Source organism: Myotis yumanensis, unplaced genomic scaffold (genome assembly GCF_028538775.1).
Source record: "Myotis yumanensis isolate MYYU_CA2020_CCGP unplaced genomic scaffold, mMyoYum1.0.hap1 SCAF_5, whole genome shotgun sequence".
NCBI classification, from domain to species: Eukaryota; Metazoa; Chordata; class Mammalia; order Chiroptera; family Vespertilionidae; genus Myotis; species Myotis yumanensis.
The window spans coordinates 17,820,821-17,846,742 of NW_027223756.1; the positions used below are offsets into that span (position 1 = coordinate 17,820,821).

The 25,922-nt window shown below is 42.8% G+C and overlaps 1 protein-coding gene across 3 annotated transcripts; it reads right to left on the reverse strand.

Annotated features, from left to right (window-relative positions):
* Nucleotides 1-224: 224 nt before the first annotated feature.
* CNOT8 (CCR4-NOT transcription complex subunit 8) lies at nt 225-25,268 on the reverse strand. Of its 3 annotated transcripts, XM_070414535.1 has the most exons (7): nt 25,161-25,268; nt 13,110-13,293; nt 12,062-12,255; nt 5,721-5,882; nt 4,781-4,925; nt 3,426-3,536; nt 225-1,663 (listed from the first exon to the last, which is right to left on the reverse strand). In XM_070414535.1, the coding sequence occupies exons 2-7, from the start codon at nt 13,224-13,226 to the stop codon at nt 1,514-1,516; spliced, it is 879 nt and encodes a 292-aa protein (XP_070270636.1). In that variant the 5' UTR covers nt 13,227-13,293; nt 25,161-25,268; the 3' UTR covers nt 225-1,513. The 3 variants fall into 3 exon arrangements, with proteins under 3 accessions (XP_070270636.1, XP_070270638.1, XP_070270637.1); XM_070414537.1 differs by lacking the exon at nt 13,110-13,293 and having other exon boundaries at nt 25,161-25,254; XM_070414536.1 differs by lacking the exons at nt 5,721-5,882; nt 12,062-12,255; nt 13,110-13,293; nt 25,161-25,268 and adding an exon at nt 5,624-5,714.
* Between the last annotated feature and the right edge of the window lie 654 nt (nt 25,269-25,922).

Genomic DNA, 25,922 nt, shown 5'->3' on the forward strand with positions numbered 1-25,922 from the left:
AACTGATTTCCTAATAAGGCCAAATAATCAGCGACGAGTGTGAAGTGTTCCACTTACACGGCTGCTCATTAAAAGCTTCCTTCAAAGCGAAGCTTTCTGTATGCGAGCCAACTTGTGGAAAACGGAGGCAAGACTTTGGGGACAGACCAGATGCTCTGTTACCAACCGTTAAAATGTCCATTTCTAGAGCCAGGAATTCATAGCTATAAAAGATCAAACCTGCATGCCAGTAGTTAAAAAGAAATCTTTATTATACAAAATTAAAAACATAAATATATTTACAAGCATCTTAAATACCAGCTTATAATACTTGACATTTTTGAATCATTTCAAATTGAGTTTTCTATAAGCTTTTAAAATGCAAGACTATTCATCCACTTCAGTGAGTTACCAGTTTCATTTCCACCATTGCAAATGGGTTTTCAAAATTGTCCATACTGTCATTTAAAAAAAAAAAAATACAGTGTACTTTTTAAATGACTAGTTTTGGGGGGAAAATCACAGTCCTGAGCTTTCTACCCCAGTTGTGGGATATTACTCCACGAGAACTCTATAAAACAAATTCCTTACTGCCCTGTTTATATGAACTACTAAAACTTTTTGAAGATTCACATTTCTGGTACTCACATTAATCCATCTCCCTAACGTCTCAGGTTTGCTAAAAGGAAAAGTGGAAAACAGAGAAGAGAGGTGGGGGAATACAAATGCCCATCTGAAATCACAACAGACTTAGGATTCAAAAATCTGATCTTAACTAATTTCTCAAATCTGTGATTTTGTTATATGAAAACATAAAGTGATTTCAAATGATGCACATGTGACAGCAAATCTCAGTGGCACAATAGGATATAAAGACACTTAAGTGGTTAACTTAATGCCCACTCTGGTGTTCCTTATGAATAAAGAGTAGACAGGTTCAGTAGAATTTTTTTTTTTTAAGGTAAGTTATTATCTGGTCTTCAAATTTCAGCACTGAGCATGTAATTCATTTCCATGAGGAAAGCAAATGTCCTGGAGAAGGGTCAAAAAAAAGGAAAAGACTCAACACCTATCACCCACACTTAAGAATACCATTTTGTTCTACTTTTCCTGGAAGCCCTCAGCTCAGCTGAGAATCAGAAGTCTTCATCCTCAGAGATTAGCAACAAATTTAAAAGAAAAAGAATGACAACAGGTAAGAGTTATATACATTTTACTAGTTTGTTTCTCACTCGTCCTGGGTATTTAAAAAGGTGTCAAATGAGCCATGGATGCTGGTGGCAGGAGGCAACTGGAAAAGAGGCCTAGGGATGAGGAATACATAAGACTTGTTTACAAATTCAGAGAAAACTGCCCTCTTCTGGATCTAAAAGACTTCTTTGTCTTTAGTAAAACAAACGTCTTTCTGCGCAGTGGAGATGGTAAGTACAGCTTGCTCAAAAGTAGCGGTTTCTCTTGGGGAGGAAGGTAAGTATACAGTCAGCACAGTGAGCACCATTCTGGGGCCGGCCCGCTCCGCAGAGCCTCGCCACCATCACTGCTGCATGTTGTTGATGATCGCCAGGATGCTCATCTTCTCCTGGGCAGAGTCCACATCCTCATTCTGCTTCTGGGCCACTCCCGTGCCCAGGCCATAGAGCCGCCCACAATACTTGGCATCATCAATACTGTCCTCAAAAAACAACTGCAGAATGGGACAGAGAACCCGTGGTAAGAATCATGCCAAGTCTCAATACTACCACATCAGCACTTCCCGGCTCTCTTAGAGCCCTCAAAATGTAACCAACTAGAAATTAATTCCATACAGAAAGGTTCCAAACCTTTCCATGCTCCTTTGTGAATGGACCTATTTTCCATGAGTTCTTTTACTACTAGGATCCCTGTGCTGCTGCTGTTTAAGTACAAACGTCCCATTTCATCCCTTCTCTTTAGCAGGCAGTGCAGTGGTTAGGAGCTTGGTCTCTACAGACTGACTTCCTATGTGACCTTAGGAAAGTCACTTAAATTCTCCGTAAGCCCCTGTTCCCTATCTATAAAACAGTAATATTGTAACAGGTTGTCATGAGTGAGATAATGGACATTAACCACTTATAACAGGACATTATTTCAACCCTGGCACAACTGGGCAGAATGACTTTGTTCGGGTACAGGGGGGCTTGTCCAGTGTAGGATGTGTAGCAGCATCCCTGGCCAGTAGCACACTGCCCCCTCAAGCCTAACCCCCAGGTTGTGACAACCAAAATATCTCCAGACACTGCAAAAAGTACTTTAGGGGACAAAATTAGGAAGAATGATGCTGTCAGCTTTGTTCTTTCTCAAGATTGCTCTATTTGGAATCTTCTTGTGGTTCCATGTAAATTTTAGAATCGTCTGCTCGATTTCTGTGGAAAATGCTATTGGAATTTTTGCTTTGGGTAGTATGGACAGTTTACCAATATTAACTCTTCCAATCCATGAGCACGGATTATTTTTCCACTCATCTGTGTCATCTTCAATTTCTTTCATCAATGTCTTAGGTTCCCTGGTGGTCTAGTGGTTAGGATTCGGCGCTCTCTCTCAATGTCTTACAGTGTTCAGTGTACAGGTCTTTGGTTAAGTTTATTACAAGGTATTTTATTCTTTGTGATGCAATTATAAATGGGATTTTTTTCTTTAATTTCTTTATATTTCATTATTAGTGTAAAGAAACACAATAGAATTCTGTATATTGATTTTTGCATCCTGTAACTTTTTTTAAAATTGATTTTGAAAGAGAGAGGAAGGAAGGGAGGGAGGGACATTGATTTGTTATTCCACTTGCTTATGCATTTATTGGTTGCTTTTTGTATGTGCCCTATCCGGAGATTGAACTTGCAACCTTGAAGTATCAGGACGATGCTCTAATGAACTGAGCTATCCTGCCAGGGCTAGTATCCTGCAACTTTACTGAATTTATTAGTTCTAACAGTTTTTTGGTGAAATCTTTAAGTTTTCCAATAGATAATATCATGTCGTCTGTAAATAGAGTTTTACTTCCTCTTTTTTGATCTACATGCCTTTTATTTTTCTTGCCTAACTGTCCTAGCTAGAACTACCAATACCATGTTGAATAAAAGTAGTAAGAGTGGGCATCCTTGTCTTGTTCCTAACCTTAGAGCTGTTGATTTTGATGTCAGCTGTAGGATAAGTGGGTGATCTACCAAACGTGTTCACATAATAGAAATTAGAAGAAAAACAAATAATTACAACAATTAGAGCTGCTAGGAACACCAAATATACTTTTAGATTTGGGCATGCTGAGTGGCCTCCATTTCAGAATGCTTCTTTGCTTTCCAAACTATATTTAATATATTGAACATCATAACAAAAAACAAAAAACTGCTTTCAATGTAGTTATCAACTTCCAATAGACACTATAAATTTCAACAAACCTCAGCGCACAAAGGTCATCCATCTCCTTGCCTTACCTCTTTCATCCTGAAGAATGCCATTCCTGTCAGCAGTGAGTCTGAGCCTGCCTGATGCTGCCTTCCAATTCTCTGCAAATCTAACTGATCAGCAACTTCCTGAAGACCTCCCTGGAGATGTAAGGAAAACAAAGATAATATTACAGACCCAACACTCCCCTACTAAAGTCAATGAAGCCCATTCTTGAGTTTACTTCTTTTGGTGATGGAACAGGCCATTTACTTAACAGGCCTTACCCTAGCCCTCCAAATGATACATTGTGTTATGTTCCATTTTTCACTCCTTTTTTCTCTTTATCATTAATTTTGTCAGATCTTTGCTCCATAAAATATTAACTGCTATAAAACAAGGTTTAAGAAATAGTAAATGCCAGCCCTGGCTGGGTAGCTCAGTTGGTTGGAGCATCGTTCCAATAAACCAGGGTTTCAGGTTTAATCCTCGGTCAGGGCACATATAGGAAGCAACCAGTAAATGCCTAGGTGGGTTGAACAATAAATCGATGTCTCTCTCTCTTTCTCTTGCTCTCTCTTCCTTCTTTCTCTCTAAGGTCAATAAATAAAAATTATTTTAAAAGAAAAAAAGAAGTAGTAAATGCCAATCTAATACAAAACAGCAAACCTCTTATATCAGTAATATATTTAGGGTAGTGAGTTCTTAAACTATCTAAGGAAGCAACTTTCCACCTTTTCCATTTCATGGCACACAAATTAACCGCCAAAATTATGGGCATACTATTTTTTTGTCGATCTGACCCTTTTTGTTCCAAAGTGACTTTTTCAAAAATCAAGTGTTTATAATTGTATGTAAGGATATCAAGTACCAAGAGTTAATCAGATACAACCTTATTATGTGATGTGACCAATAAAACTCAACGCTTATTATATGACCTATATATTTATGGTTCAAGACAGGGCATTCACATCGGACAGCTATGTGTTGGCTGTTGTCATTTTTTTATTTGATAGTCTAAGGGAAAAAATGTCAATGCCTTTAACTAAATAGTCAGGTATTACAGGTTTTGCGGCACACCAGCTGAAAACTGCTGGTGTTGGGTTAAGAACTCCTCTGATCGGAGTCTGGTATGCTATAGACCCCATTCCTGACAAACCACACATACACCTCCTGTTACCAACCGGTATAGACCTTAAGTGAAGAAAGCCTGCCTTATGAGAGAAGTAGAGGACTCCCTTCATGCCACACAAATTCCTGTGGCAATTAGCTATATATACAACCTGTCTAGTACAATGTTGGCATCTAGGAGGTACTCAAGAATGCCTGCTGAACAAATAACAAAGCAAGGTGATAAGTCTGCTTTTTTTTGCTGTTGTTACTAGTTTTAAGAAAAATATTGTACCTTAAGATTTTTGCAACTCTTCATCAGGTATTTCACATCATAAATGGATGGGAAGAAAAGGTTCAGAATATGAAAGAATTCATGTTCCTCTTCTGGCAAACGAGAGTCAGTAAGTAACTTTACCATGTAGCCAAAGTCATAGCCACTGCAAGGAGAGGAGGAGGCACTAAGTGAAAAAGCAGCAGTTATTAGGCCCCTGCATTCAACAACTTTACTTCTCAAAATTCATGATGCTACCACCTTTCAGTATTCCAAAGTAGTTTACCCTACTCTGATCTGAACATTCCATTAAAAAACAACACAAACTAATATGGAAGAAAACTCAAAGGTTTATAAATGTGTGTTTTATTCATTAAAAATTCAGAAGTACTGGCCGTGGCTGGGTAGCTAAGTTGGTTAGATCATCATCCCAATTCATCAAGATTGCTAGTTCCATCCCCAATTCAGGGCACATACAAGAATCAACCGATAGACCTGGCCAGTATGGTTCAGTTGCCTAGGCATCATCCCGTGCACCAAAAGGTTGCTGGTTCAATTCCTGGTTAGGGCACATGCTTGGGCTGGAGGATCAACCCAGTAGGGGGCATGCTGGAGACAACCAATCAATAATTCTCTCTCACCATTGATGTTTCGGTCTCCCCTCTCCCTTCCTCTCTGAAATCAATAAAAATGTATTTTAAAAATAGTAAGAATAAACAACCAAGTGCTTTGATCCTCTCCACCCACTACTTTCCACCTGGAATACACCCACTGGCAGCTATATGATAGAGCCCATTACTGTGTAACACAAACCAATATGAGCTCCAAATTGTTTTTTGAAAAACAAACATGAGTAATAGTTACCATTTCAACTTCATAACTGCTAGTGACCAACAGAAGAGAGCGTAAGAATTCAATTCCCTGCTCCCAAACTGAGAGCTACACATTCTCTGGGGCTGACCTGTGAAATGAAAGCCATTTGACATTGTCACAGAGAACCACCCCTGATGTCATAAGCAGCTCCGCAAAGTGCAGTGTGTCAATCCCTTCCTCTTCGTGCTTCTGAAACTGTAGTCCTGAGTTTGCAAGGAGATCTATGGAATCCTGAGAGTACATGTCCTCTCTAAAAAAGAAGGTGTTCACGTCTTAGTTGATGGATAATGTAACAAAAGTACTAGTGGGTAACAGCATATCATACAACAAGTTTTCTTTAAATCTTTCATTATTTAAGAATACAATTCCTTCTTTCCAGTATTCCAGCAAGCATAAAAAGATGATCTTATCTCTAACAGATACAAAATGTGATTTTTCCCATAAAATGTCCTAATTATAAAATATCCACATTTTCCAATTTTTAAAAGAAAAATCTCAAATAGAAGAAAATGGAAAAAATTTATATATATACATATAGACCCTAAGATGCAAACAGACTGAACGGCGGAACAACGGAACTGGTCGCTACGACGTGCGCTGATCATCAGGGGGTGCGCGTGGAACATGGCGGGCGTCAGCAGCAGGCAACAGAGTGCAGAACACGGCGGGCATTGGCTGCGGCAGGATGGTGGAGCAGGTGAGCAGGGACACTAGACCAGGGTGCCAGTCACTGCCACCGGATGAGCCTCTGGTGGTTACCAAAAATACTTTGCTCCTGTGTGCCGCAGTCCCGCTAGGCGCTCACACCCGCTGCCAGCACCCAGCGCCGGCCCTGATCGCGCCTGAGGGCTTCTCTACCTCCCCCTGCTCCTGAGGGACGATCGGGGCAGCAGATGATGCTCTCACACACTCACGGTGCTGGCCCTGCTTGCACCTGCTGCTGGCGCCGGCCCCAATCGCTCCACGCTGCCAGGAGGTGCGAGCGGGGCCAGTGCTGTCAGCACATGGGAACGGTGGCGGGAGCAGGGCTGCCGGCAGACAGGGGACCAGGGGCCATGGTGGGAGGGGCCAGGCGGGGGCACAGAGGATGGGCCGAGACCTGCCCCTGTGCCCAACTCAGCCTCGTGGCCCACAATTCCTTTCAAGGTGCACAAATTCGTGCACTGGGCCCCTAGTACTCTTATAATGTTCCCCCATGGAAATAATAACTATTAACAACTCGGTTTATATAACCTTGCAGACTATTTTCTCTGCCTACAATACACGCCTCCATCCCTTCACCTTTATAACACAGTTCATCTTTCTAGATCAATACTCAGACATATCACAGTCTTTGTAATGCTGGCATAATATTTCACTGTAAAGATATATCCCTTACAAGGGCGGGGGGGGGAAAAAGGATACTTATGTAATACCCTTTGTAATACTTTAAGAGGAAAATAAAAAAAAAATAAAATAAAATAAAAAATAAAAAAATAAAAAAAAAAAAAAAAAAAAAAAAAAAAAAAAAAAAAAAAAAAAAGATATATCCCTTAAACACAAAAATATTTAGAATAACACAAAAGGAGGGAAATAACTCATTTTCCATCAGAGTTCACTGTTTTCCTTTCTTTTGTTTTTCACATAAATTTAGGTGATATAACTGGCAAGAAAACCATAATTTTAATTTTTTTCACTAAATTAAAACTGGTGTTGAATTACAATCTTTTGCTCTACCTTATGTAAACATTTTAAATACAAATCCTGCAATAAAGTTATTATATTATTTTGCATATTATATTATCATTATGTTACAAATAACAGGCTTTGGCAATGGACTAGAAAAATGCAGTTAAAGGAACAATCCAGATTATCTCCTAAAATAATTCTTTGAAAGTCAAAACACATGGATAACAATCAAAAAATGATTCCTGAGCCATCAAATGTTCTTGGTGCCTAGTTAAACAAAGCAGTGTTGGAGCCTAGCTGTGGCCAGTGTGGCTCAGCTGGTTGGAGCATCATCCCATACACTGAAAGGTGATGGAATCAATTACTGGTGCAGGTGCAATCCCAGGGATTGTGTATGGGAGGCAGCCAATCGATGTTTCTCTCACATAGATGTTTCTCTTTCTCTTCTTCCCCCTTCCTCTCTCTAAAATCAATGGAAAATATATCCTCGGGTGAGGATTAAAAAAAAGAGCTGGGCTGCCCAGCCCATGTTGCTCAGTAATTGAGCATTGACCTAGGAACCAAGAGGTGGCCTGTTCAATTCCCAGTTCAGGGCACATGCCCAGGTTGCAGGCTCAATCCCCAGGAGGCGGGTGTAGGAGGCAGCCAACTGATGTTGTTCCCTTCTCATTGATGTTTCCATCTCTCTACCCCTCTCTCCCTTCCTCTCTCTCTAAAAATCAATAAAAACATTTTAAAAATTAAAATTACTGGGACCTAATAAGAAATACAGAAACACTACCTCAAACAATCAGCAAAACGATAGTGTCCCCTCAATATGCCCCTTAAAATTTACATCACCCTCAAAAACTGAAAAAGACAATTACCATATAATCCAGCAATCCCATTTCTGGGCATATATCAAAAAGAATTGCAAACAGGGTCTTGAGGAGACATTTGCACATCTATCTTTACAGCAAGTACTATTTACAATTGTCAAGAGGTGAAAACAACCCAAATGTCCATCAACAGATGAATGGCTAAACAAAATGTGGCGTATACTAGTACATACAATGCAATATTATTCAGTTTTAGGAAAGAAATCCTGCCACATGCTACAACATGGATGAACCTTGATGACTCTATACTAAGTGAAATAAGCCACTCATAAAACAACTAGAGGCCCGGTGCACGAAATTCGTACACGTGAGGGGGGGGGGGGGGCGTGTCCCTCAGCCCAGCCTGCACCCTCTCCGATCTGGGACCCCTTGAGAAATGTCCGACAGCCCGTTTAGGCCTGATCCCGGTGGACATCCCTCTCACAATCCAGGTGGACATCCCTCTCACAATCCAGGACTGCTGGCTCCCAACCGCTCGCATGCATGCATGCATGCCTGATTGCCCATAACCGCTTCTGCCTGGCAGCCTGACCACCTCCTAACCACTCCCCTGCCAGTCTGATTGACACTTAACTGCTCCCCTGCCAACCCAATTGCCCCTAACTGTCCTCCCCTGCTGGCCTGGTCACCCCCAACTGCCCTCTCCTGCAGGCCTGGTCGCCAACTGCCCTCCCTTGCAGGCCTAGTCCCTTCCAACTGCCCTCCCCTGCTGGCCATCTGGTGTCCACATGGGGGTGGCTATCTTGTGTGTTGGCGTGATGGTCAATTTGCATTATTACCTCTTTATAAGATAGGATAGATACTATAGGATCCCACTTAAACAGAAAGTAGAATAGTGGTTAACAAGAGCTAGGGGAACGGAAAAAAGGAATGGTTATTTAATAGGTATACAGTTTCAGGCTTGCAAAATGAAAGTTCTGGAGGTCTGTTTCACAACAGTGCAAAGACAGTAAATTTTATTTTTTACCACATTTTTTAAGTTACATCAAAATTTTCCCATTACCAAATAGCCTTGTTTCAACTACCTTTGATTAGAACCCACTCTATGTCTTATTTTTATTATGAAAAATACTAATAACCCTCTTTTACAGATAAGGAAACTGAATTACAAAAGGGAAAATAACTGACCCAACGTCAACCAGTAAAGAAATGGCAGAAATTCAAATACTGATCTCTTAACTGGGAAACTGACTTGACTTTAAATAGCTTTATTGAGATACTAGAGGCCCGGTGCATGAAATTCAGCTCAGGCATCCCTCAGCTCAGCCTAGACCAGTGGTCGGCAAACTCATTAGTCAACAGAGCCAAATATCAACAGTGCAATGACTGAAATTTCTTTTGAGAGCCAAATTTTTTAAACTTAAACTATATAGGTAGGTACATTGTTATTAACTTAATTAGGGTACTCCTAAGCTGGCCTTTGCTAAAAACATCCTCAATCTGATTGAGGTACATTCGCTGAGGTCAACCCCTTCCAACTCTCCCATCCACACTCGTCTTGTATAATTGTTTCGTCTATCTCCTTTCGTTCATCCTCTCTATATGTCCAAACCATCTCAACATACCTTTCTCAATCCTTGACACTACATCTTCTTTCACTCCACAACGTTCCCTAAAATTAACTTAATAAACTTTACTTAAAGTTTTAAGTCTTAGTTAAACTATAGGTACATTGAATAAAACTTGATATCATACTTAATAACGATATTATTTATTGATAAAATTAAATTCCTTACAATATCCATAAAATTAAATCATGACAATGACTGGCCCAGGCCGAAAACTGACTTCTGCGCATGGGCCACGAAGTTTCAATCGCACTGTACGTGCGCGCCCTCATGTGGTATTTTGTGGAAGAGCCACACTCAAGGGGCCAAAGAGCCGCATGTGGCTCGCGAGCTGCGGTTTGCGGACCATTGGCCTAGACCAGTGATGGCGAACCTTTTGAGCTCGGCGTGTCAGCATTTTGAAAAACCCTAACTTAACTCTGGTGCCGTGTCACATATAGAAATTTGTTGATATTTGCAACCATAGTAAAACAAAGATTTATATTTTTGATATTTATTTTATATATTTAAATGCCATTTAACAAAGAAAAATCAACCAAAAAAATGAGTTCGCGTGTCACCTCTGACACGCGTGTCATAGGTTTGCCATCACTGGCCTAGACCCTCTCGCAGTCCCAGAGCCCTCGGGGGATGTCCGACTGCTGCAGAGGCGTGAGAGGCTCCTGCCTCTGCTGCTATGCTCGCCAGCCATGAGCCAGGCTTCTGGCTGATTGGAGCTCCCCCTGTGGGAGCGCACTGACTACCAGGGGGCAGCTCCTGCATTGAGCATCTGCCCCCTGGTGGTCAGTGAGTGTCATAGCGCCTAGTATTCCACTGTTCAGTCAATTTGCATATTAACCTTTTATTATATAGGATAATTCCCATACTACACAATTCACTCATTTAAAGGACACAATTCAATAGTTTTTCGCAAAGCACAGATTTGCAATCATCACCACCAATTATAAACCATTTCATCACCTCAAAAAGAAACCCTGTCTCATTAAGCAATCACTCCCCATTATCCCATAATCTCCCCATTCCCTGCTCTAGAACCACTAATTTATTCTAGATGTGCCTATCTTGGACATCTCAAACAAAGAGAATCATATATGTGGGCTTTTGTGCCTGGCTCCTTCCTCTAAGCATGCTTTCAAAGTTCATCCATGTATAGTATATATCTGTACTTTATTCCTTTTTACTGCTCCATAACATTCAATTCCATGGATATACTGTTTAATTTATCCATTTGTCAGTTCACAGATATTTGGATTGCTTCAACTTTTGGGCCCTCATGAATAATGCTGCTATAAACATTCACTACAAGGTTTTGCATGGATATGTTTTCTAATCTCCTGGACATATGCCTATGAGTAGAATTGCTGGGTCATATAGTAACACTCTGTTTAACCTTTTGGACTGTTTTCCAAAGAGGCTATGCCATTTTACATTTCCCCTAACAATGTATGAATATTCTAATTTCTCCACATCCTCCCCAACATTTATGTCTTTTTATTATAGCCATCTAGGGGTATAAAGTGGTATCTCACTGTGGTTTTGATTTGCATTTCTCTAATGACACGATTATGAGCAACTTGTCATGGGCTTATTAACCACCAGAGGCCCGGTGCACAAAATTTGTGCATGGGTAGGGTCTCTAGGCCTGGCCAGCGATCAGGGCCAATCAGAGCCTTCCAGCTGTTGGCCAGGGCCTTTCTTCATTCCCCGCCGCCCCTTGGTGGTCAGCACATGTCACAGCAAGCGATCGAACTCCCGGTCAAACTCCCAAAGGGACACTTTACATATTAGCCTTTTATATATATAGAAGATAGATAGGTTTGTATATCTTCATTGGAGAAATGTCTATTCAGATATTTTGCCCATTTCTAATTGGACTATTTGTCTTTTTATTGTTGACTTGTGAGAGTTTTAAGGGGGACTTTACTTTGAGATTATTTATTTCATCCTCTGCTTGACTGCTCTGTCCAACCCTTACCTGGGTTTGGTGGAAATAAAACTTAAAATTAATAAATTCAATTAGAGCCCTAGCTGGTTTGGCTCAGTGGATAGAGCATCGGCCTGCAGACTGAAAGGTCCCTGGTTTGATTCCCAGTCAAGGGCACATGCCTAGGTTGTGGGCTTGATCCCCAGTAGGGGGCTTGCAGGAGGCAGCCGATCAATGATTCTCTCTCATCACTGATGTTTCTATTGTTCTCTCCCTCTCCCTTCCTCTCTGTAATCAATAAAAAAATATATTTTTTAATAAAAAATAAATTCAATTAGAAATTACAATCTGCACAAATGCTGCAGACCTAAGAAGTATCTCAGACACTTACGTAAGGTTGAATTTGAAGTTGAACTGCCAAGTGTTGATTCCAGAAGGGTATTCTCCCTTCTCATTTGTGAATGTAAGGCCCAGCTGGATAATTTTTAAAAGGTCAACATTGCACCGCAAAAGCTGATACTGGTAATCTATGGAACTACGAAATTCACCAATTGGTCGCACCACAACACCTGGAAATTCTGTGTCCTGGAAAAAAAACACACATTAGGTTTCACAAAATAGTGGATGCTGAATTGATCATTCATAAACAATATTTTTACCTCAATTTATAAAAGTTATGTGACAAGCCCCAAGATTGAGCAAAAAAAAAATCTATCTTAAAATACTGATCTTGTTGACATCTACAGAAGCACAAAAATCACAAAGCTTTACACAACAACTTGGAGATCCTAGCAGGACATTAATAGAAGTAGGTGATAAACTATAGGTAGATATATAGGCAATTAAGAACATTCTAAGTTCAGAACAATATAGAAATAAAAATATAGAAATAGAGAAGTGAAAATGCCAATCAGAAAAAAAGGAGTAAAGCAAAACTGGGTATGAAAATGGTTAGGAGTTGCGGGAGCTTCCATGCCTCCTCTAAAAGATGCCCTGGATATCACCATGATACACACATGTCCCTAGTCAGCCACTCAACGTCAGGCAGGAATGTGGCCCCTATACTGCCAGATCTTTCCAATTTTTCTAGAGATGGAAAAAATCTGGAATTTAAGTAGGTCTCTTGATTTTTAAATGCTGACAATTTTTTAAAATTGTTTTAAATACTATTCAAATGTACCCTATCTGTGAGACAGATATGCCCTATGGCTTTAAAGACTTTCAAACACAAAGTAACATTATAAAACATCAAGACATTAGCGGTTACATCCTTCTCAGACACATTGGCTACCCTTGCTGTTTCATAAAAGCAATATAAACTTCTATCATGTTTAATATGCCACCACTTCAGTGTGATCAATTATTTCAAAATCTCTAATTAAATACTCCCTAAATCCATACCAGAGTTGAGTCAAAAAAAGTAGAGTAGAGCTCTTTACCATGGCAATATAACTGTAACTGAGCACAATTTCTCGAATCTTCCTCATCTCTTCTTCTAGATTGCTGGCCCAGACTTCACAGATAACCTGGCTATTCTCCACAAGTGCTGCGGGCATCCTGAAGAAACTTGAGAAGTCACTTTCAGCTGACTATGACAGAGGGCAAGCCAATGGTTGATCTGACCTAAATTCAAAAACACATTGCGCAATCACATAAATTTACACAATGGCTTAAGATGTCAAAAAAACAAAGGCATCAAAACAAAAATTTATCATCACTTACCAGTTTAAGCTAAAACATTGAGACTGTCATATTATTTTTACTACACACACACACACACACACACACACACACACACGTATTTCTTTAACCTAAAGAAACTAAAATTAAGAAACCTGAAGAAACTTTTGCCCACGCTTCCTTTAAATAAAAGGGGAATAAAAATCACTACCCTACACCAGCTTTCAGCTCTCTCTACAACACCTACAGACTGAAATAGTCCCGTGACCATAAAAATGCCCTTATCTGTAACTTTCACAGCACTTTGCTCAGAGATCACATAATGGGAACTTTTCTAAAGAAATCACTTTAGCCAGTTTAAATGTACCTGGATGCTTTGAAAGCCTGAAAGAATGTGGACCTAAATTCTCACATTTAAAGTCTTTACACTTATATGATGAATATGGGTCTGGGGCTCTCTCCCTTCCCCCAAAAACAGGGAAATTCTTTTCCCCTACAATTTGAAAGTCAAATAGAAGTAGAAGCAATTAACTAACTTAATATAGTGCCTCTTTATTTTTTTTTATTGATTTCAGAGAAGGGAAAGGGAAACATCGATGAGAGAGAATCGTTGATCGGCTGTCTCCTGCACACCCCCTACTGGGAATTGAGCCCACAACCTGGGCATGTGCCCTCACCAGGAATCCAACAGTGACCTCTTGGTTCATAGCGGATGCTCAACCACTGAGCCACACCTAGGCTATAGTGCCTCTTCAGATTTGTGCAAATGGTGATTTAAGTTGTAAAATACTTGCTAATTTCAACCTTAACAATCACAAGAAAAATGTGAATTTGAGTTATTAATGTCTACTTTTAAACACATAATATTTTAAAGAAGCGAAGCAGTGCCCTGACCGGTTTGGCTCAGTGGATAAAGAGTCGGCCTGCAGACTGAAGGGTCCCAGGTTCAATTCTGGTCAAGAGCATGTACCTTGGTTGCGGGCACATCCTCAGTAGGGAGTGTGCAGGAGGCAGCTGATCAATGTTTCTCTCTCATCAATGTTTCTCTCTATCCCTCTCCCTTCCTCTCTGTAAAAAAAACAATAAAATATATATTTAAAAAAAGAAGCCAAGCAGCAATTCAACAATCAAGATAGAGAAGATAGCAGGTATGAATTCTACCAAAACCAGAATGGAGTATATTCTGGGAGGAAACTGGGGAGGGGACAGTATTCTGCAAGATAAAACTCCATATGGTTCAGCCTCAGAGTATGCTGTTAATTTTAGCAAACGATGCAACATAAGATGCTTAGTTATAAAAAGACTAAGGAAGTTATCATATAAGCATTTACTTAAAAGGCAACCCCACCACATGGATCCTCAATATAAGACGGTCACGTGCATTTTAGTTTCTAGGAATTTCTCCCTGAATATACAATGAAATTCCTAGAAACAGTAAAATGCACATGACTGTCTTCCAAAGGACAGAGCAAGGAAAATCTCTGCTTTCTACTTTCAAATTACAGTAAGAATCTGGAAAACAAAACTGACATTCTCAAGTGTCATCATTTCTACAAGAAACTTTTAAGAAATTAATCTGTTGGTTTGTCAGTAACCCTCAAAGATTCCATATTTTTAAGGCACACTACACTTTGAGGTGTTTCTCTAAAATCATAGCAGATTTTCCATAAATATTCTGAAATTTAAGTAGACTGTGGTATCTACATAACAAATATAGGTGGACACTCCTTAAAGGCAGAATCCATTCTTCTCATTTTCATTCTGTACACAATGGGCATGAATGAAAGGTTTGCAAATGAACAAATAAAGAACATCAGAAAAGGGCAGAAGTTCAGACTGAAAATCTCTCTCTCTCTCTCTCTCTCTCTCTCTCTCTATATATATATATATATATATATATATATACACTAGAGGCCCGGTGCACAAAAATTTGTGCACTGGGCGGGGGGGGGGGGGGGGGGGGGGGGGGAGGCGGGGTCCCTCAGCCCGGCCTGTGCCCTCTCGCAGTCTGGGACCCCTCAGGAGATAACAAGCTGCTGGCTTAGGCCCGCTCCCAGGTGGCAGAGGGCAGGCCCAATCCCTAGGTGCAGCCTCTGGTCGGGCTCAGAGCAGAGCTGATTGGGGAGTTGGGGCGCCGCCCCCTGTCACGCACAGAGCAGGGCGGATTGGGAGGTTGCGATGCCACCCTCAGTCATGCTCAGGGTAGGGCCGATTGGGGGGTTGGGGCACCGCCCCGTCACACTCAAGGCAGGGTCGATGGGGAGGTTGCGGCGCCACCCCGTCACGCACAGAGCAGGGCCAATCAGGAGGGTTGGGGTTCCGTACCCTGTCACACATAGAGCAGGGTCGATCAGGGGGTTGGGGAACTCCCCCCTGTCACGCACAGAGCAGGGCGGATCAGGGGGTTGGGGCGCCGCACCCTGTCACACTCAGGGCAGGGCCGATGGGGAGGTTATGGCTCTACCCCGTCACACACAGAGCAGGGCCCGTGGGGGGCGGTTGGGGCGCCGCCCTCTATCACCCACAGAGCAGGGCCAATCAGGGGGTTGGGGCGCCGCCACTGTCACACTCAGGGCAGGGCAGATGGGGAGGTTATGGCTCTACCCCGTCACACACAGAGCAGGGCCCGTGGGGGGCAGTTGGGACACCGCACCCTGTCACACACAGAGCCACAGGGCGATCACGGGGTTTGGGCGCTGACCCCTGTCACGCTGATCCCGGTGCCGGGAGGCATATTACCCTTTTACTATATAGAATAGAGGCCTGGTGCATGGGTGGGGGCTGGCTGGTTTGCCCTGAAGGGTGTCCTGGATCAGGGTGGGGTTCCCCACTGGGGTGCCTGGCCAGCCTGGATGAGGGGATGACGGCTGTTTGCAGCTGGTCACACCCCCTTCAGGGTGGAGATTCCCACTGGGGTGCCTGGCCAGTCTGGGTGAGGGGCTGAGGGCCGTTTTCAGGCTGGCGGGTGACTGAAGCTCCCAACCGCTCCTTTTTTTCTTTTTTATTTTTTTATTCTGGGCCAGCTTTAGCTCTGAGGCTTGGCTCCAACTCTTAGGCCTCGGCTGCTGAAAGCAGGTATCTGGTTTGTTTGGGTTCTATAATCGATACACTGTTTCAGCTCCAGCTCTGAGATCCTGGCTGGCTGAAAGCAGGTTTCTGGGGTTTTGTTTAGCTTCTATATTTGTAACAATGTTTCAAACTGCAAGCTCAGAGGCCAGCAAGGCAGGCGGGGAACCTTGGCTTCCTCTGTCACTGAAGCAAGCAAGCCTCCTGTTAGCTTCAAGCTGCCTGGCTGCCGGCCGCCATCTTGGCTGGCAGTTAATTTGCATATCACCCTGATTAGCCAATGGGAAGGGTAGCGGAGGTACGGCTAATTACCATGTTTCTCTTTTATTAGATAGGAGATATACATATATATAAAAGATTAATATGCTAAGTGTCCCTCCAACCGTCCGACTGGTCACTATGATGCGCACTGACCACCGGGGGCAGATGCTCAATGCAGGAGCTGCCATGATGCACACTGGCCATTTACAAAGAAATGGCACTAGAGAACATTATGCTAAGTGAAATAAGCCAGTCAATGAAAGAAAAATACCACATGATCTCATTCACTTATGGATAATAAAGACCATTATAAACTGATGAGCAAAAATAGATACAGAGGCAGAGCAGCCTCGAACAGACTGTCAAACTACAGCAGGAAGGCCGGGTAGGGTTGGGGGGCAGGAGGGGAGGGTAAGAGATCAACCGAAGGACTTGTATGCATGCATATAAGCATAACCAATGGACATAAGACACTGGGGGGTAGGGGAGGCCAGGGGATTGTCAAGGGCGGGGAAAAAAGGAGACATATGTAATATTCTTTGTAATACTTTAAGCAATAAAACAATTTAAAAAAATACCACATGATCTCACTCAATAATGGATAATTAAGACCATTATAAACTGATGAGCAAAAATAGATACAGAGGCAGAGCAACATCGAACAGACTGTCAAACTACAGCGGGAAGCTGGAGAGGGCTGGGGGGTGGGAGCGGGGGTAAGAGATCAACCAAAGGACTTGCATGCATGCATATGAGCATAACCAATGGACACAAGACACTGGGGGGCATGGGAGGCTAGGGGAGGGTCAAGGGGAGAAAAAAAAGGAGACGTATAATACTCTTTGTAATACTTTAAGCAATAAAACAATTAAAAAAAAAAAAAAAAGAAATGGCACTGCAGACCTTGTGCTGACAAAGCAACACTTGGCTTCCCCCAAGTGGGACACAGGCCCTGCCACCATCCCGGAGCGACACCGTGCTGACAAAGCAACACTTGGCTTCCCCCAAGTGGGACACAGGCCCTGCCACCATCCCGGAGCGACACCCCACCAAATCGCAGCCCACAGCCCAGCCCAGTCTGGAAACGGTTGCTGTGAGCACCTGGCTTCCTCTCCCTAGCACAGTGATGGCGAACCTTTTGAGCTCGGCTTGTCAGCATTTTGGAAAACCCTAACTTATCTCTGGTACCGTGTCACATATAGAAATTTGTTGATATTTGCAACTATAGTAAAACACTTATATTTTTGATATTTATTTTATATATTTAAATGCCATTTAACAAAGAAAAATCAACCAAAAAAATGAGTTCGCATGTCACCTCTGACACGCGTGTCATAGGTTCACCATCACTGCCCTAGCGACTAGCCTCCTTGGAGTTTCTTCAGCCCAGGAACACAAATTGCTTTCTAGCCAGGTGGAAACATTTCACACTTTAACCAAATGTCTGTGAAGCATTTTCCCATGCCTCATCTCATTTGATCCTCACAGAAGTCCTGAAGTAGGTAGACAGGACACTCAGTGGAATCCTATTTTCATTAGCCAGAAAACAGAGATTTAGAATGTTTAGAAACATAACCCAACTGAAAGAAGTAAGAAATGGTAGACCATGAAAATGACTTCAAGTTTTCTCACTGTGCAGAATATAGTTAAACACTGCTGCAGTTAAATATTTTACCCTTTTTTCTCCCTGCGTGACCTACAATAATAATCTGCTTTGTGTTGATATTTACTGCTGTGTTGTTGACAATTACCTGAAAGAGAAGTTGGGGTGCCTCAATGGGCTGGAAAAAGTTTAGTTGCATCAGAAAGCAGGTCTAATTAAGCAAGTTTATTCTATATATATAAAAGGCTAAGTTGACTTGCACATATGCAATACACATAAAGCACTCGCTGATGCCAGTTGCACACGTGTCTCAATCTGTCATTGTTGATCGTGAATTTGGTTGACACTTCTATTATGAGAAAGGGAAAATAGCGATATTAAAATATTTCTTCTAATTAATTTCCTTTCAATGTGCACGAATTCGTGCACTGGGCCACTAGTCTAAACATAATTAAGAAAATGTCAGGACTCAGAATTTTAGGTTCTAAACCAGTGATGGCGAACCTTTTGAGCTTGGCGTGTCAGCATTTTGAAAAAACCTAACTTAACTCTGGTGCCGTGTAACATATAGAAATTTGTTGATATTTGCAACCATAGTAAAACAAAGATTTATATTTTTGATATTTATTTTATATATTTAAATGCCATTTAACAAAGAAAAATCAACCAAAAAAATGAGTTCGCGTGTCACCTCTGACATGCGTGTCATAGGTTCGCCATCACTGTTCTAAACTATGCTTATGGTTTTCCCCAGCAAAAGGGCTTTAAACCATTTCTACGCCCATTAATGTAAAACCAATACCACTTAGCTTCCTCATTTTCCTAACTGAAACAATTCACTTCCTTTTTGGTGCCATTTGAAACACAACCGTAAATCACTGTAGAGGAAGTATCACTTCCATAAAAGCAAAAGCAACCAAGAGACCCAAGGGAAAAAATGCCTTTGGCCTCCAAGCAGTAAAAAGCAAGCTTAAAAAGAGGACAATTAGGTATTTACACTAAAACCTTAGAACCAGGCTCCCCAGCTAAGAAACTCTTATAATTATATCAAAATAACTCAAGAAACAATCTGAAGAGGCTCCCTCTAGTCAAGGACAGTATGAACATCATTATGAATAATTACTACAGTGCATTAAAACTTCTCAGAGAGGTTTATATCCATTAGTTTATAATGAACTAAGAAAATAAACTTAATTGGTCATCAGTGGAGAATGGTAATGAATCAACTTATTTTTAAAATTGTACCTTGTCTTTCTGATATAAACTGTACCTCGAAGCAATCACATAGCTGAGGGTTTCTATTCAGAAAAGTTATCCAGCCCTGACCAGTTTGGCTCAGTGGATAGAGCGTCAGCCTGTGGACCCAAGGGTCCCAGGTTCGATTCCGGTAAAGGGCATGTCCCTGGGTTGCGGGCACATCCCCAATAGGGAGTGTGCAGGAGGCAGCTGATCGATGTTTCTCTCTCATCGATGTTTCTAACTCTCTATCCCTCTCCCTTCCTCTCTGTAAAAAATCAATAAAATATATATTTAAAAAAAAGAAAAGAAAAGTTATCCAGCTAACAAGGGAATATGAAATGAAAGAACATCATTATTGTGTGACTCCTAATGAATAATCATAATGGCATTTACATGGAATAAGCACAAAAGGCAAATCAATAAAGGCAGAAAAGTAGGCTACAGTAGTGGGATGGGGATAGGAGTTTAACAAAAAATGGGCGTGAGGTATCTTCCTGAGGTGATGGAAATGCTCCCAACTCAATTACAATGATTGCAGAACTCAGTAAATTTTCCAAAAATTATTAAACTATACATTACAATGGGCAAATTTTATAACATGTAAATTATACTTCAGCTTTGAAACTTGTTAAAATAATCACAATGGCTGTTATCACAAAAAGCAACAACAAGGTATCATGTGCCTCTTGACAAAACACATCACTGCTATGAAATAGTCACACACCATTTAAGGAGAGACTACGTCTAATAAATGCATCATTACATAATTTCATTCTTGTGCAAACATCACAGCCCAGCTGTATTGCTCAGTTGGCTGAGTGTTGACTTATGAACCAGGAGATCACGGTTCCATTCCTGGTCAGGGCACATGCCTGGGTTGCGGGCTCGATCCCCAGTGGGGGGCGTGCAGGAGGCAGCCAATCAATGATTCTCTCTCATTATTGATGTTTCTATCTCTCTCTCCCTCTCCCTTCCTCTCTGAAGTCAGTAAAAATATATATTCAGCCCTAGCTGGTTTGGCTCAGTGGATAGAGCGACGGCCTGCGGACCAAGGGTCCAGGGTTCGATTCTGGTAAGGGGCACGTACTTTGGTTGCAGGCTCCTCCCCGGTCCTGGTCCTGGTTGGGGCACATATAGGAGCAACCAACAATGTACTTCTTTCACATCAATGTTTCTCTCTGTTTTTCCCTCTCTCTTCCACTCTCCCTAAAAATCAATGGAAAAATATCCTCAGGTGAGGAGTAAAACACACACACACACTTAAAAAAAAACATTGTAGCCCTGACCAGTTTGGCTCGGTGGATAGAGTGTCAGCCTGCGGACTCAAGGGTCCCGGGTTCGATTCCAGTCAAGGGCATGTACCTTGGTTGCAGGCACATACCCAGTAGGGAGTGTGCAGGAGGCAGCTGATCAATGTTTCTCTCTCATCGATGTTTCTGGCTCTCTGTCCCTCTTCCTTCCTCTCTTTAAAAAATCAAGAAAAGAAAAAAAAAAAACATCGTAGAGTGCACGAACACAAACCTAGATGGCACATGGCCCACTTCACACTTCGCTACATAATATATAGCCTATTGCTCCCAGGCTACAAACCTGTGCAATGTTATTGTACAAAACAACACAAGATAAATCAAGCACAAGAGAAAAGAATGCAATTAAGAGATTCAGTAAGCACCAGATTATGAGACTGTTGCAGGTGTAACATGATATATTACTGTACAGCAAACTTTTTTTGTAAGTAGAAAGAATACCCTCTAAAACAGTGATGACGAACCCATTTTTTTGGTTGATTTTTCTTTGTTAAATGGCATTTAAATATATAAAATAAATAACAAAAATATAAATCATTGTTTTACTATGGTTGCAATATCAACAAATTTCTATATGTAACACGGCACCAGAGTTAAGTTAGGGTTTTTCAAAATGCTGATACGCTGAGCTCAAAAGGTTCGCCATCACTGCTCTAAAATAACACAAAAAGTAAGTACATAAACCAGTAACATGGTCACTTATTATAATTGTAAAGTATTATGTACTGTATATAATTGTATGCCATACGTTTTTAATCTTCACCCAAAGATATGTTTTTATTATATGAGACAGACAGACAGACACATCAATGTGAGAGAGAAACATCAATTAGTTGCCTCCCATATGCGCCCCTAGAACCCAAAACCTAGGTATGTGCCCTGACCAGGAATCAAACCTGCAACCAGTTGGTGTGCAGGACAATGCACCAACCAACTGAGCCCCCATGGGCAGGGCTATATGCTACACTTTTATATGATTGACAGTGCAGTAGATTTACACCAGTATCACTTCAAAGACATTAATAATGTGTTTCACTTAAATGTAAGGATAGCCATGATATCACTAGGCAGTAGAAATTTTTCAGCTCACTTATAATCTTACTAGAGGCCCAATGCACAAAATTCATGGAAGAGTAGGCCTTCCTTCCACCAGCTGCTGGCACCAGCTTTCCTCTGGCACCCGGCACCCAGGCTTCCCTCCAGCCGCCAGCAGGCACCGGGACCCGGGCTTCCCTCATAGCCCTGGCTTCGTCCAGAAGGTCGCCCGGAAGGATGTGCGGTCTAATTAGCATATTATGCTTTTATTATTATAGATAGGGCCACCATAGTACATCAATCTATCGTTGACCAAAATATCATGCTGCACATGACTGTCGTTTTGCGGGGGGGGTCTCACATTTTTGAGACCTTAAGAAGTTTTAACAATGACTGGCTGGTTTTACTTTTCTGTTTTAGGTTCTTGTGAGGGTTCCCCCAACCCCCCCTTTTTTGGTTACATTAAATTGTGGTTATGATTTTTAAATGAGTCTTTATCTTTTGAAGATAATGCAAAGTATAGATGATTGATACTAAATGTGGGGTTCTGTCTCAAAATAACAATGGAGAAAACTCCTCACAACTTTATATAATGCTGTCTTCCTATGCATTTTATAAATAAGAAACTGAAATTCAGAGACATTAATTTAAAAAGGCAGTATCATGCCCTGGTTGAGTGGCTCAGTTGATTGGAGAGTTGTTCCATACACCTAAAGGTTGCAGGTTCGATTCCCAGTTAGGGCACATAACTAGGTTGTGGGCTGGTTCCCCAGTTGAAGGCAACCATTCAATGTTTCTCTCACATCGATGTTTCTTTCTTTCTCTCTCCCTTCCACTCTCTCTAAAAATTAATGAAAGCACATCCTCGGGTGAGGATTTAAAAAAAAAAAAGGCAGCAGCATGACTTCATTTGCAAGAGAATTTTTTTTAAAAAGCTAACCAGCCCTAATCGGTTTGGCTCAGCGGATAGAGTGTCGGCCTAAGGACTGAAAGGTCCCAGGCTCGATTCCAGTCAAGGGCATGTACCTTCGTTGCAGGTACATCTCCAGTAGGAGGTGCACAGGAGGCAGCTGATCGATGTTTCTCTCTTATCGATGTTTCTAACTCTCTATCCCTCTCCCTTCCTCTCTGTAAAAAAATCAATAAAATATATTTTTAAATAAATAAAATAAGCTAACCACATTGTTATACATACCTGACAAACGGGGAACACAAAAGCAGACTATTGACAAAAAAATATGTTAAGACATTCTTGCACCAAACCTTCATCTAGAAAAACCTGGGAAATAGCTTGTAAGCCCCTAAATGTAGTGCCACTCAAAAATTGAAGAGGAATCAGCCCTAGCCGATTTTGCTCAGTGGTTAGAGCATCAGCCTGTGGACTGAAGGGTCCCAGGTTCGAATTCAGCCAAGGGCACATGCCCGGGTTGTGGGATCGATCCCCAATGTGGGGCATGCAGGAGGCAGCTGATCAATGATTCTCATCATTGATGTTTCTATCTCTCTCTCCCTCTCCCTTCCTCTCTGACATCAATAAAAATATATTTTTTAAAAAAATGAAGAGGATTCATATTACGCACATTCACCTTAGTATAAATAACTGGGTATGCTAGCCAAAAAGAGAAATAATAATAATAATAATAATAAATAGTGCCAGCAATTCTGCTTGCCACTTTCCATTCAGTGAGGACTTGCTCCTGAATGAGCCTAAGATGGGAACCACAGACACAATATTCCCCTCGGTTAGTCTTCCTCCTTTTAAGCCTCTCAGTACGTGCCTCTCACAGAGTACGCTTCCTAGTGCACAATGACTAGGTTCTTCAAGTATCTATTTGTGCAACACAGTCCCTAAAGGTAACCTAAGTACTTTATCTGGTTTAGGACCGAAGAAAGAGTAACGAGTTTCAAAGCTGAAGGAAAAACTGAGTCTGCTGGATTTACTGAGAAATGGGCCTGCCATCTCCATAAATGCAACTTCCTAAGCAATTTTTAAGGATGAATTTGATCGCATGCAATAGGCTGACTTTAAAATGACTCCACATGAGCTACTCCACTCCCTAAGAAAGCAAGGACAAGCACCAATTGATACCTGTTGTTTCCCAGCACTAGACTGTACAAGAACAAAAGGTCCCTCTCTTTCTCTCTTACACACACACACACACACACACACACACAGCATTACTGAGGTCCCTGCCCTGTGCTGATCTGTAGTACAATCTGTTCAGGTCGTTCCTGACGACCTATAGAGTAAGACAACTCCAAAACAAAGCTTGTTTACCCAGGAAAGCTCTGAAGAGCAACTAATGATACAGCCACCTGAAAGCTTTCTCCGCAAGCAATCCAGCGCCAGCTTGGGAAAAGAACGTTTGGTTTTTCTGGTTTTAAGACGAAGTGTGCAAAAAACAAAACCACCAATAAACATCATATCCCCCCTGCTAGAGGCTGAACAAAGGCTTGGCGGCCTTTGCCCGCGATGGAAAAGGAAGCAGAGGCACGTTAGGAGAGATGGCAGCCACTTGGAAGAGGGTCCTCTCCATAAACGCCCACGGTCGGTGGTCGCCGCCGCCGCCGCCGCCGCCGCCCTCCTCGGCCTTCCCCCCGAAGTGTCGGAAGACACTACCCTGAACTGAACCTCGGTAACACCACCCGCGGGGGCCAGGCCTGAGCGTCGGCTCCTCCGGAGCCACAGCTCCGGCTCATAAAGCCATAGCACGGCCGGGAAGGTGGCAGGGCCACAGGAACCAAGGGGGGGGGGGGGGGGGGGCGGGGGGCAGCCTGCAAGGTTCCAAACTCGGTCCTTTCTTCTACACAACGGCCGTCACTATTCGCCTCCGGTTCTGGACGACCCACCCACTTCACACTCCTCCCTCCCCTCCTCCTCCTCAGTCCTCCCCGCTTTTCGTGCAAAGGAATTCAAATTGCAGGCCGTAGCATAGGAGCAGACAGACCTAAGTTCGAAGCCACACCACCGACTAGCCACGGGGCTCTGCATGAATCACTTAGCCTCCGGCACGCCTCAGTCTGCCTACCCCGTAAAATGGCTTTAACAACAGCATACAGCTCGGCAGACTGCAGCGGAGGAGCCTATTTCAGGTGCTTTGTAAAGTCCTGGCACACGTCCCTGGAGTATTATTGCCCTGCGGAAGAGGCTGTTTACATTACTACTGTCCCGTGGGCCTCTTCAGGTCTCGCTCACCCTGCCTCTCATCACGCCCCTTCTCCTTCCTCCCACAGGCCCAGAGGGCCCCCCCACACCCTCTGGCCGCCCGTTCCTCTCCGGTCGGCGCGGGCCCGCTTACCCTGACAGGCAGGCCCGCGAGAGCTGGCGGGCTGGCGGGCGGACTCCGCGGGAGCGGCGGTTGCGGCCCCTGACCCGGCGCTCTCTTCCCTCTGCCCCGGATCTGTTCCTAGGATCCAGCTGACCAGCGAGATGGGCGCCCTCGTACGCAGAGCGGCCTTACGTACCGCCCACCAAACACCCTGGCTGTGCCACTCTACCCACCCGGTCCTCCCAACTCGCCTGCTCCCTTCGCGTCACTCCCGACGCGCGCGCGCCTGGCAATGCCTTCTCCTCCCCTCCGGCGCGCTCCAGCTACAGCCCAACCGCTGAGCTCGCGGGAGCAAGCGCGCAGGCGCAAAGCTAAGAAAATGGCGGAGCGGTGGGGCCTGGGAGGACGCGTGCGGAACACAGCCGCCCTGGGTCTTCGCGAGATTAGTCGCGCTGACTCAATTTTATCTTGATCCCAACTCCTCCATTTTGGTTCTCCTTCCCTGCAGCAGGGAAGGGGCGTGGTCTCGAATTAGCCCCTCGTTGGTGGGCGGGGCTTGGATGGACCAAAGGAGGTGGCCCGCAAGACCACATCCCAAATTACAACGTTTACTTCTCCCTAGTTTGAAGGATCTTCACATCTTTGGTAGGAGCGGATTTGGGGGGGAAGGTTGGTGGGGCGTGATCCTGACGTTTCACTCTGTACTGATGGGCTTCCCTGAACCCCTCACAAAGGATCTACCTTACGGTCTCCTTTCGGGCAAACAGTTATTAGGGGTGGGGCAGCACCCCC

Excerpts from the sequence above, each read along its gene's own strand:
- CNOT8 (XM_070414535.1), bottom strand. The coding sequence starts at position 13,226 with ATGCCCGCAGCACTTGTGGAGAATAGCCAGGTTATCTGTGAAGTCTGG. Across the intron at positions 4,926-5,720 it reads AAATGGCTTTCATTTCACAG|TGGCTATGACTTTGGCTACA; the intron begins GTCAGCCCCAGA and ends CTCTCCTTGCAG. Across the intron at positions 3,537-4,780 it reads AGAGTTGCAAAAATCTTAAG|GGAGGTCTTCAGGAAGTTGC; the intron begins GTACAATATTTT and ends TTACATCTCCAG.